Raw genomic sequence first — 12,900 nt, 5'->3', positions numbered from 1 at the left:
AATAGTGATCTGAAGGCATCCGTGCTTCATCATAGAAAAGTGATGGTGACTTTCACATCAGAAGTTTGGTCTTGGCTTTCCATTGATCCTGAAATAGAAGGCAAGTGCTTGAATGAGAAGGCCAACAAAAATAATATGGAAAATGTTCATAGATTTTCTGTCATGAGTGTTGTGAGCAGTGTCACAACAGTGCTGAGGGAGTATGAACCTTTTGTCTGTCTATAATTAACACCTCATTTCCTCCTCTAAGGTGAATCCCATTCTAATGAATAATTACATATTAGTTACTTTAATCCATGCCTGCCTAGATGCATCCTAGTGACTTCCACAGTGTGCTTTTATTGTTTCTCCTGGCTGCAGATATAAAGGACAATGGTCTGTGGAAAATATTCTTGGAGTTAAGCATGCAATATTTGCAGCTCAAGAATGGACAGGAAGCATGGAAAATATGTAGTGAATATGGAACACCCTGGAAAACAGTCAGTGAGTATTGCCTCTCTATTTTGATATTTTGCCTACATTAAAATCTTATTTTCAATGTTAACAACCTGAAATTTCTTTGCTATTATGTAGTCAAGACCTTATCACTGTATGTCTCTCCAAAAGGAAGTCATCTTTTATTAGCTGCCCTGCTCCTTTTTTTAGTGCTGTATCTTTTAAATTCCATATTAGACATTGTTTTAAGTATTTATAATTGCAAAGTGGTAAGAATGTCCCAATGGCTGCGATACATAAGTTAATCTGATTAACTCTCACTGTCATCTGAACATAAAGTCTCAATGACATCATTTGTAATTTTATTTTTGCAATTTGATGCTTTGAGGTTTTATGTTTGATCTGTAGGCCTGTGAGACTGCAAACAGTGAAACACACAAAACTTTGAGACTAGAAGTGTATGTCGCCATTGAAACACCAGGAACTGTTACTAAAATACAAAAGATGTGTAATTTTCATTTAATATTGATAAAATAGAATACCATTGGGAAAAACCTCCATGATTATGTAAGTTAGGTATTTCAATAAGTATGAAATTAGTGAATTGATGATAACAGCTCAATGTTTAAGGAAGAAAATTAAACATAATCCACTAGGTACATTTGAGAAAGATTGAACTTACTCATTAGCACATGCTTATCTTCCCAAATGGTGGAAAGCCAGATATTAATATTACATATTATTGAGAAAGAAATATAAACATAGCTGTTTCATATAAAATAACATTATTTACCCTTAAATATTTCTATACCAGGAACTAAACTAGTAGTGCATGGTTTTCACAAATGCTTGTATGTATGTTTGTATCTGATTAGATAGTCTTTGGTATCAGAACAAAGAAGAGCCTATTTTGAAAACAAAAATGAAAAGTTAAAATTCCCTGCCTAAAGAATAGGTGAAAGGAGTGTGAAGAAATATTGCCATGGCCACGAGGAACTGTGGCAATCACCCTGCATGAATCATTTATGATATAAATCAGAGGTGGAAGTTCTGCTTTTCAATCAGTGTTTACTGAGAAAAAAAAAGAACCACTGGAAGACTTTTCATTCCTGCATACACAAAATATTTTTTCCTTTTTCAAGATGTCCAAATGTCCTGATGTGAATACAATGGCTCCTTAGCTATATTCGTTATATTATATACACATTAATCTGGATTCATTGTCTTGATGATTTCTGTAGATGAGAACACATTTGAATGTTTTTTATACATATTGCCTCACATTCTTCTTATAGTGTATATCTGGAGAGTAACTGTTACATTTTATTATAGACATTAATTATTGCCTTCAATAATTTTATAAGACCAAATTCAAATGCTGTAACTTAAAAGTTGCTGACAGATAATAAACAATAAAGAAGGTGGATCTTGTGTTATTTTCAGTTAGGATTATAGGCCTTAAGTCAGTCCTTACAGAGTTAGGAGATGCCTACAGAATTTCCTCTGCCAGTTACAAGTAGTACATGATAGTTGCCTCTGGTTATTGCTAATTAATGCCAATTATATGATTAAACTTACCCATATTCTTTAGCTATTCCAGCTTTGTAGACAGCACCTTTACTAAGAACCAGAACAACTTAACTCAGTAAAATGGTCTTTGCATAGCTGAGTCCAGATTAGAGATGTGTCGCTGTAGTGTGGACTTATCTGTCACCTCTTTTGAAAGGGCTAGCATACAAAAAGGGCCAAAAAGTTCTGAGAAAGAAAATAACCCACTGAATTGATTTTACATTGCCTGCAGTGTGTATTAAATTAGTTGACTTTGTCCACCACAGCCAGACTAAATGAAACCAATGCAACAGAACCAGGTATATTTTGGTCAAGTAAGTCCTTATCCTCCTCAAATGTACCTAGTTAATAATAGTGAGATTTTCCTCATTAAACGTAGAGCTGTTGTCTTAGTTCTCTGATTTTGTATTTACAGAAATACTTAAGTAATTAGTTTTTGTATAGAGAATATTTTATTTTGTCAATAATTGATGAAAATTTTGTACTTTTTGTGATAGTTTTTAACGTGTCAGTGGCTCCATACAAATCTAATCTGAAAGTTTTTAATTTTTTTTTTATAGTTTGAAATTTTTAATGGTGCTTACCAGTTGGTTGGCTGTTACTTCTTTATCTATTTAGTAATGGGTAATTAAATCAATGCGATATAAAACAATTACTAGTAATACCCATAGTAATAAAATCATTAATCCCATAAGAATAATGGCAGTTAACAGTGAATGAATGCACACTGTGCTAGACATTCATTCTTTGTATCACTTTACACTACCTCATTCAGTCACCCCAATAGTTAATTATTGAAGTAGAGTGAGGTCAGATAACAGTCCTAGTGAAGAAGTAAATATAATTTCCTATGAGATGAAGAGTCTCAGATAATTCACATATATAAATTTCTATATTTTGGTGTGTGTGTGTGTGTTTGTGTGCATGTATTGTATAGTGCCTACAAGAATATGCTGGCATGCATGTCCATATGTATTCCCATGGAGATCAGAGCAGGACACTTGGCAATCTTCTCTTTTGCTCTCCACTTAATTATCTTGAAACAGATTCTTCACTGAATGAGAAGCTCACCAGTTGGCTACACTGGCTAATCAATGAGCACTTCAGATCAACCTATCTCTCCTCCCATTGCTGGGATTACAGAAAAAAGACCATGCCCAACTTTTTCAATGGTTGCTTGAGTTTTAAATTTGTGTCTTCATGATTGCAAGCAAAGTGTTCTTACATACTAACTCACCTTCCCAGGCTCATATTGGATTTTTTTTTTTAAAAACAGTCTTATTCTTCAGTTCAGGCTTCCTTCAGATTCACGGTAATCCTCCACTTTCAGTCTCCCAAATACTATGATTACAGCCATTACTGTGTTTTTGAGTTGCAACAAAAACTTTTGCCCAACATCCATGAATCCATTTTATCTTCACACTCACCTTGCCTTCTTCTCCACTCTTCAGTACACATTTTAAGAAAACTCACTGCCTGAAAGCTTTCGTCCACAAACTCATTCATTTAAAATTCCCATCTATCCCTCTCTTTCAACATTTTACAGTTATAGTGACTATTCATTATCTTTGAATTTTCTTGATCTCCATTAGCAAGTACATTTCTTGAGAATAAAAACTTTTGTTGTTGTGATGATTTTTTTCTGTTTACATATCTATGGAGTGTACAGCAAATACATATCATAAGCACAATAAACTCTTCTGTTTGGTGTCAATTGTGTGAAGGAGTTACTCTGAAAATTTTTGATGAGTGAAGAATAATAACTACCATATATAGTGTGTCAGCTTATGTAGTTGGAAGTTTTCCTATGTCCTGCCCAGTCCACAGCTGCTCAGACCCAAGTAAGCACACAGAGGCTTATATTAATTAAAACTGCTCAGCCATTAGCTCAGACTTACTACTGACTAGCTCTTACACTTAAACTCAGCCCATTTCTGTTAATCTCTATGTTGCCATGTGTTCTGTGGCTTTACCTGTGTGCCATTACATGATGCTCCCTGGATGGTGGGCTGGTGTTTCCTGACTCAGCCTTCCTCTTCTCAGAATTCTCCTTGTCTGCTTATCCTGCCTATACTTCCTGTCCTGCTACTGGCCAATTAGCATTTTATTAAACCAGTGTACAAAAGCGTTATTCCACAGCATTCATATCACAATAGCATACTATTCATAGTCTGGCACAATGGGAAGGACAGTGCCCTTAACACTGTAAGGTCTGGGCTCACGAGGTTGCTATTGTGTTGTTATAACAAATCCTGTAACTCCTTTTGCTTCAACATTCTTCTTCTATAGGACCTGAACAGGCTATACCTGATTAGCTGTGAAAGAGTATAGATGTTCTACCTGCCAAGGTGGTTTGCAACATGAACATATTTAACACTCACGTAATATAAGGAGGAAGATGGATGATACACATTCCTCGAAATCAGATTAAGTATAGTAAGTAATAGTCTATCTAGAGTTTTTGTTCTCAGAGAGTAAGAAGATATTTATTACTTTCTAAGGTCACACTTCATTTGTTTTTGATAGGAGTGTTTAATTCTAGAATTGTAGCCATGGCATTTTTGCTCACTTGTGTTTCATCTTTGTAGTCAAGCACTTGTACAAATGGCCAGGAAGCTCAACATCATGCATGTTGGCGTCTATTTTCAAATGATGTAACTGGAAATGCATCTTCTAACTTGTCTAGAGTCATGGTGAGCCCAGGAATCCTTGCACGTTCAGAATGTCAATCCCCAGAACCATGCAGCATACAGGTAAGGTCTGCTGTTGTTGCTTTTGGCCAGGTTAGGATATGTTGTACAATGATATCCACTGAGTCTGTTTTTTTTCCCACATAATATGGTTAGGAAATTGTCTATGTACATATTGTATATTTGCTGTATATTCAGTATGATTACAAAAGTCACTGTGAATCAATGCTTTGAAAGATTGCTACTTGATGATCTATTTTCACAGAACTAATGTTTTAGTATTGAAATCAAATGTTCATTATAGACAAATAAACTAAATAAAAATCAAAGAAAATACAATATGAAATATAAATATATGCTCCAAGTATACAGTTGGGGAGTGAGCAAGGAAGCAACATTGGAATAGTGTTTAATTTGCTGTTTAGGCATTGGTAAGGAAATTGTCATGTTAACCTTCATGGATCCTACTCTTTGGGTGACTGCTTGATTTTCTTAAACTGTTTTCTTATGGACCTTCTAAAGCTATGTGTGACCATCTATTTGGATCTCTGAATTCTGACCTTGGTGCATGAGAACTTTACCTAAAATACAAAGTATTATTTGGAGTGTATCCAATACCTTTGGAAGTCAATCTCAGCTTTTTGGTTCTTGACCCCATGTTCAATTGGCTAAATTACTTTTAAATCACAATTCTATCTCTAAGTACTCATCCTGAGAAAGAGGATCTTGACTATAATTGACTGGTGTTTGACAATTTGTCCGGTTCCCCAGTCTGACATTTCTTCTTTTCCCTACATAATCTTGCTATTTGAACCAGAACATAGACTTTGAGCCTAATATCTTGGTTGTTGATAAAAATGTCAACCATTTATATTATGTCTGTGGCAGTGTGAAATAACGAATACAATTTGATGGATATATTCTCTTTGTACCAGTTAAGTAATCCATAGCAATTATAGAATTGAAAGAGTTCTTAGTAACTTCTAGTCTGCTGTTTTTTAATCCTGACTGCACAGTGGATTTACCTGAGGACTGTAAAATAAGCCAAGAGCTGACATTAACCTTATCTTAATGAAGTCAAAACTGTAGGTTGGAGTTAGTGCAACAAAACAAACAAACAAACAAACAAAACAAAACAAACACCCCATGTGAATCTGATGTGCAATCAGTAATGACATTGACTGACTTTAGCCCTTCATGTACCATTTAAAGCCAAGGAAAATAAGACTTTAAAGAGCTCATCATCTTTGCTAGAAGGAGCCAAAACACAAGAAGGGATTTTCATTCTTTTCTAACTTGTAGTATATTTCACTAAAGGAATCCTTTGAAATTTCTATAAGGCAGTGTTCTGGACCCCTGCGAGATGTGCATGGCTTCACTGTTACTTCCCCTTCTTCAGGCTTTTAAAATTCCAGTCACATAGCTTTTCTCAGGCTTGCCTTGGCTTTGATTGCCCTGTCTCTAGTTTTCATCTTGCTCCAGCTTTTTTGGTGCCACAAATTTTTTTCCCAGAAAACACCATGGTTTACATCTTGAATTTAAGTCTCATTCCATCTCTCTGGAGACTATAAGTTTTAGATTCTATTCCTTTAAGGGGCTTATTGTCAACCAAGTGATAAGAAATAACTTTTGATCTTCAAACTTCCGTTTCCAACCCCAAATTATACTGCCTTGAGAACTAGTGATTTTATGGATGTTATTTCTAATATTTACAACAAGATGCTTTTATATAAATTTGTTTTAAGGGGGTCCAAGAAACTCCTCAAACAGAATAAGCTACTGCCATTTCCTTGGCTGCCTCCCAGAACTTGAAGACAAGACTCTATGGCTGACAATATCACATTTCTTTAGACACTGGATTTGGAGAAAGCCAATTAGAACTGATCTAGAAGCCTTCTCCCTTAGTACTAGCTCTCATAGTATTGGAAGGTGATATTGTTCTGGGACAGGCATTGTTGTGGTTCATAGAATTTACAACTGGGTAAGACTATTGTTTGATTTTCTCCCTTGAAAATATGTCTAGTGATACAATAGTGGCATTTTTATCTTCGGATAATCAACATCTGTCTAATTGGAATTGAATGCCTATCAATAGGAGGCAATTAATACCTGTTCTTATAAACATAGCCAATTACCCGTGGCTAGAGAGGTCATGGGCCATGAAGGAGAACTTATGACCATAAACACAAACTCTTGAGGAAGTCCTTTTTATTGTGTAACTCCAAATGTTAATCTTGAGAATAAAATGATGACTGTGTCCTTCTGGTCTTACTAGGGCCTAGGTAGCCATCTACATATTGAAAAACAGAAAGTTATAAAGGATTACTACTATAATTTAATACATTACCTGACAATCAGCATTCCTTAGAGAACTGGGTATCCTAAGAATAATTTTCTAAGTCTCTATACTATATTATTCTTTTCCTAATGACTAGTATCTCCATTGACTAGTATTAAGTATTAGAGCAAAATTAAGTGCCAGTGGTCCCTGCACCCTGTAGTAGGGTTACTATTTGACATTATGTATGGTAGATGGAGGACAGAAAAAGTTTTTTTTTTAAATCAATGATAGGTGAAGAACAAACATAGCACACTCATCTGATAAACTTGCCTGTGCCAATTTTGTCCTAATTTACAAGTAAGTGCATCGAGGAAACAGAGCAGAGGCCCATGTAATCCAAGGATGTTGCTCAAGCTCAAGGCATAGTGGAAGGAAACTAGGACTAGAGGATGTCAGAAGGGATGGAGAGAAAGTAGACAATGCTGGAATAGGGTATAGTGAGTTAAGGAGCCTTAGCAATGGGCTTGTATACTTCAGGGATGACTCCCCCCCCCCACCGGCCCCATTCTAGCTAGTGGAACTGAATGACTGGGATGGGCAATATTTGATGAGACAGAGAAATATTATGTATGAAGTGAAGGTATATTTGAGACATCAAAGGAGTGGTATCTGTATTCATTTGAAGATTGGAGGATAGACCTGAAGTGGACGTAACCTTGAAAGTCATTCAGTTATATGTGTAAACCATGGAAATGATGGGACAGATTGAAGGGTGGAAGATTGGCCCTTTATTGCCCACCATTTGACCTGGAAATAAAGTTTCAGTGAAATATAGTGTCCTTCATTTTATACTGCACACAGAACGACTACTTTCACAACAGTGGCAGATTGTAGTAACTGTGATAGAAACTGAAAATACATATGTAAAGAAGATTGCTAACTCCAAAGTAACACTGGACAAGATGGAGCATGGGAGCATTAGCAGTCAAGACTGAGCATAAATAATGAACCTTCAAAAGAAATTGGGAAGATTCTGGGGAATTAGGAAGAAATCAAAGAGACTGGAATATCACAAAAGCAAATGAAAGAGATATGCCAAGAAAAAAAAAGAAGGAATAGTTCCCAAAAGGCAGTTGTTGCCAAGAGCTTAAATCAGAAGAGGGCCTGAACATGTCAGCAAGATCTTAGTTTGTGATTGTCATTGATGACATTTTCAGCGGCATGATGGGAACTGATGCCACATTGCATTGGGTTGAAGAATTTGTCTACTGCACGTAGACAAATACTGGGGACTTTTGTTTTTTCAGAGAAGGGGAAAAATAGCTAGGAAGGTTTGGGCATCAGAAGGGATTTTTTTGTGTGTGTATGTGTAAAATGGGGCAGACTGGAACATTAGGAACTGAGGAAACTGGCAAGTATTCAATCTATGAGGAAGAGAGGGTAATCGGAACAGAAAGTTGCTGTAAAGGCTGGGGAGAGTGGCACACAAAGGAGAGGTAATCACTCTCAGGAGCAGACATATTCCCCTGGCAGCCATCAAGAAGGATGGGGAGTTGGGGCTTCATAGATTTCATCAGTAGACGTCTGCAAAGTTCTCATTTGGCGGTTTTCTGATGCAGCAGGAAGAAATGAAATTCTTGAATGGGAATGAGAAAGGATGATACATGCATGAGGGTGGATGGATGGACGTTATAGACTGGAAGAGAGAGGGGCTGAGAAAGTTTTAAAATATTGAGGCAATAGCTTAATCCGAGACATACAACAGGATGATAGAACAAAGCATAAGCTCCTGAGGATGGTGACAGCACGTTAGGACTAATGGTTACTCTTTCTAGGTGCTTGGCTTCCCCACCAGTGGACCAGCTCTAGAGAGAGCAGGGAGATTGATTTGTCACAGAGGTGACAAAAACTGGAACATGTCAGAGGTTCTTTTGGAAATAATGCAGCAGAAGGAGGGAGACTGTGCAATGTGGACTCCTGAAGTAGCTGGTCAAGCTGAAAGTCATTATGGAACAATCAGACCAATAACCGTAAGAGAAGACACAGTGGTCACAGCACAGAATTCCTAAAGGCAGTTTGGAGGAAATGTCAACATCCAGAGGAGACAAAGAAAATGTCTCATTGAATGTATTTTTTTTGTTGTTAGATAAGACAAAAGTATATAAAGGATGGAGGATTACTAGAGCATAGAGAATTTTAAGACAGTGAAACGACTCTTTACAATACCATAGTGTTATACCTCTCACTCTCCTATATATGACATGAGTTTATATGTTCATACACACACACACACACACACACACACACACACACACACACACACACACACTAAATTTTTTTATTTACCTTCAAGTAAAATGTGGACTCTAGCTGCTAAGTGTATATCAGTATGGGTTCATTAGTTGTAACAAAGCATACTATGGTAGGAGCTGTTGACAACTGGGGAGTTTGGGCTCCTTGGTTACAAAATGTATGTAGAGTATCTATGTATCTTCTCATTAGTTTTGTTGTAAATCTAAAGTTGCCATATAATCTAAAGTCCATTTTTTTAAAAATCAAAAGAAAATATAATGAGAAAAGAGATATTAACAGGTTTGTCTTTTTTCTAACATTGGGGAATTTCTTCCAACCCGGCTATAATCAGGATTTCAAAGTCAAAAGTTCAGATATTTAGTGATCCAAACAATGCTAATGCAGTAAGTTAAAAGAAATAGAAAAGATGATAAATCAAGCATTTTCTTTTATTACTAATACTCTAATTTATACTTTTCATAGGTGGCTGGAAATAGTTGTGGTGACTTGTCCCTGTGGAAAGTCTTCCTGGCTAGTCTATTAGCCTCTGTGCTAACAACAGCAATTGGGGTACTCACACTGAGCCTGGTGAATAGAAACAATTCCCCCATTGTTATCCAGTTACCCTCCAACACTGAAGCATCTACAGTTACTCCTGGAACAACCTCTACTACTGCTCAAAACATAGTCACCACTTCCACAGGGTCTACAACCACCACGACATCCCCTGCAACAACAGCCACAACAGCCACAACAACTTCTACTGAGCCAGCAAGGACATCCACTTCAACCCAGCCCACAACCTCTGCGGCATCCACTGAAACGTCAGCCACAACCATGGATTCAACCCAGCATTTAACCACATTATCTACAGCTTCAAGTGAAACCACATCCACCACCAGTGTTACAGAAACCAACATATAACCCAGCACAGAAGAGGTCATGCACACCACTGCTGCTCCATCTGAAGTTCCTGACTCACAATTGCAACAGTTGCGTGAACCAAGATGCCACCACCTTAATAAGCCCTCTAACAGCGGAAGCTTCAATAGCGCTAGATGTTACTACAAGTAGACACAGCTGACAATCAATACCATCATGGCTTTCCCCATCATTTCTATGGAACCTTTGTTCAACTGAATTGACAACTACTACTATAGTACTTCTGTTTAACCTGCAATGGTAACTTCTGCTTATCCTATAATAACAGTGCTCTTTACTCTCCTTCACTAAGTTATAATCTCCATCTAGTCATGGGAGCCTGCAACAAACACCACTTTAGACTTAACAGAATTACTGTCAGTCATAGAAATAGCTTCTTGCCCATCAAGTACACTTTTAGTTATCACTAATATCCATCACCCTACAGTTACTTCCACACTGACTTTTCTCCAAACACGAATTGCAGTTATCTCTTCCATACCAGCTGAACTCAATATGTCTCAAGCATGCCCACAAGAAGGATGCAACTTGAAGAATAGTAATTTGGACCACTATGAATGCAACAATTATCCCAATTTTCACAAAACCAACATAGAATTTCTAAAAGTGCCAAAATTTTTAATATGACTGAACTTTTCAGTTATAAGAATCAGAACTTGATTCTGTAGCTCCAATAGGATAATTTTGTATGGGAAAATGATCCAAATGGTTCACTTAGGAGCTCATTACAAAGCTTCATCTAAAATTTAACAAAGTCAGGCACTTCGATTTTAGCATGTTTTGCTTATGCTCATAACACTGCATTTCCCTGTGCATAAATTATCTACATAAAATAAAGTTTTTTTTTGTTTTTGTTTTTTTTTTTTGTTTTTTTCGAGACAGGGTTTCTCTGTGTAGCTTTGCGCCTTTCCTGGAGCTCACTTGGTAGCCCAGGCTGGCCTCGAACTCACAAAGATCCGCCTGGCTCTGCCTCCCGAGTGCTGGGATTAAAGGCGTGCGCCACCACGCCCGGCGTATAAAATAAAGTTTTTATACAGAGGAGATTTAGACAAATTTATTTATAAAAATGTAAAAATCTAAAATAACTGTTTCCTCTATGTTGAAATTTGTGGTTTCTTCATTTTTCTCCACATTGTAAATACCTTCTAATAAATTGTATTATAATACACCTGAGTGTGTGAATCTGTATTTTAAAAGAAATAACGGACTTTCTTCAACTTTGTAAGCCACTCATTTAAATGATACGTCCTGGCCCTGTGTCTGACAGCACTGACGGGGTACAGAGTTGTAATAGAGTAAGTGAAAAACACACCCATTCAGACTGTTCATTCATAATTTCAACATTCCTTTAACATTCATGTTACAAGTAATTGTGCCCCAAATTACTAAATCAAGGTCTTTGGTTGGAACTCACAATTTATAATGTAACAAAAATGTAACAGATGCTTGCAATGCCCATGAAAATTTGAAAATCATAGACCTAAAGGTCAAAGACTAATAATGACATTGTCTAGAGTGATAAAAATTATCATTAAAATATTGAAAAGTGGAATTATGTTCTCAGCATTCAAGAAAAGCCCATATGTAAAGAAGACTATGAGCAAAAATTTATTTAATTGGTGCATCTATGATTAAAAAGGGCATGCTTCGTTTATTAAATGGTAAAGGTATGTTTTAAAGAAAAAAATAACTAAAATTTCAAGATTTTATGTAAATATTAAATAATTTAATCTTATACTTTGGACACAAGGGGATAGTCATTGGTGATATTGATAAATGTGCTATTTTATTTATATTTGCCTAGAAATAATGACATTTCAGTAACTATATTACTTTGGTTAATAATTCATACTGTCCTTTCCTTCCTGTCTGATGTTATGATTGACACTATTGACATAATTATCTATCATACGTTCAGTCTATCTGTCTCTTTCTATACATATATACATATATATTTCTTTATAGATTCTTTGGGAATTTCAAATCATGCACCCCAATCTGCTCACCTCCCAGTCCCTCCATATTTTTATCATTTTAATAATAGGTGCTCTAACTGGGATGAGATGGTACCATTTTGGTAAAAGAACACGGTTTCAGCAATTGAAATTTACATTATAATGGAAGATGGAGTAAGTGTCAAAGATTTGAAAATGAACAAGTAGTGGGTGTGAAGACAGGAGCACCATACCTAGAACGTTCTCAAACTTAACCCTGTTGATTGCCTTTTCTTTTTTTTTTTTTTTTTTTTTTTTTTTTTTTTTTTTTTTTTTTTTTTTTGGTTTTTCGAGACAGGGTTTCTCTGTGTAGCTTTGCGCCTTTCCTGGAGCTCACTTGGTAGCCCAGGCTGGCCTCGAACTCACAGAGATCCACCTGGCTCTGCCTCCCGAGTGCTGGGATTAAAGGCGTGCGCCACCACCGCCCGGCTGATTGCCTTTTCATGCTGAATAATTCTGTAGGCAACTGTCAGATGTAGTGGAGCATGTCCAACAGCTTTTATGCCTCCTACTCATTAGAAATTGGCAGCACCTGCCTCCTGTTATGATGACCCAAAATACCTTCAATCATTGCCAGAATGTTGCTAGCTAGATTAAATGGGTTGAAAATACAGATACAAACCTTTTCCTAAACATATAAATATGAGCTTTTATAATGACAGTCATCAAAGTGAAAACAAAATGAAACCTAGACATG

The 12,900-nt window shown here is 36.5% G+C and overlaps 1 protein-coding gene across 1 annotated transcript; it reads left to right on the top strand.

Moving 5' to 3' along the window:
* Window positions 1-363: 363 nt before the first annotated feature.
* LOC143269500 (dynactin-associated protein-like) lies at window positions 364-10,699 on the top strand. Its single transcript, XM_076554702.1, has 3 exons — window positions 364-483; window positions 4,593-4,757; window positions 9,751-10,699. Exons 1-3 carry the CDS (start codon window positions 427-429, stop codon window positions 10,189-10,191), a joined length of 663 nt encoding a protein of 220 aa, XP_076410817.1. The 5' UTR covers window positions 364-426; the 3' UTR covers window positions 10,192-10,699.
* The last annotated feature ends 2,201 nt before the right edge of the window (window positions 10,700-12,900 follow it).

The sequence above is a fragment of the Peromyscus maniculatus genome, chromosome 19, assembly GCF_049852395.1.
Source record: "Peromyscus maniculatus bairdii isolate BWxNUB_F1_BW_parent chromosome 19, HU_Pman_BW_mat_3.1, whole genome shotgun sequence".
NCBI classification, from domain to species: domain Eukaryota; kingdom Metazoa; phylum Chordata; class Mammalia; order Rodentia; family Cricetidae; genus Peromyscus; species Peromyscus maniculatus.
This window is presented reverse-complemented; position numbering and strand designations above follow the sequence as displayed.

Bases quoted from the DNA above. Each gene is read 5' to 3' on its own strand.
- LOC143269500 (XM_076554702.1), top strand. From the start codon at position 427: ATGGACAGGAAGCATGGAAAATATGTAGTGAATATGGAACACCCTGGA. The intron at 484-4,592 runs GTGAGTATTGCC...TCATCTTTGTAG, and splicing joins AACACCCTGGAAAACAGTCA to TCAAGCACTTGTACAAATGG. The intron at 4,758-9,750 runs GTAAGGTCTGCT...TACTTTTCATAG, and splicing joins CAGAACCATGCAGCATACAG to GTGGCTGGAAATAGTTGTGG.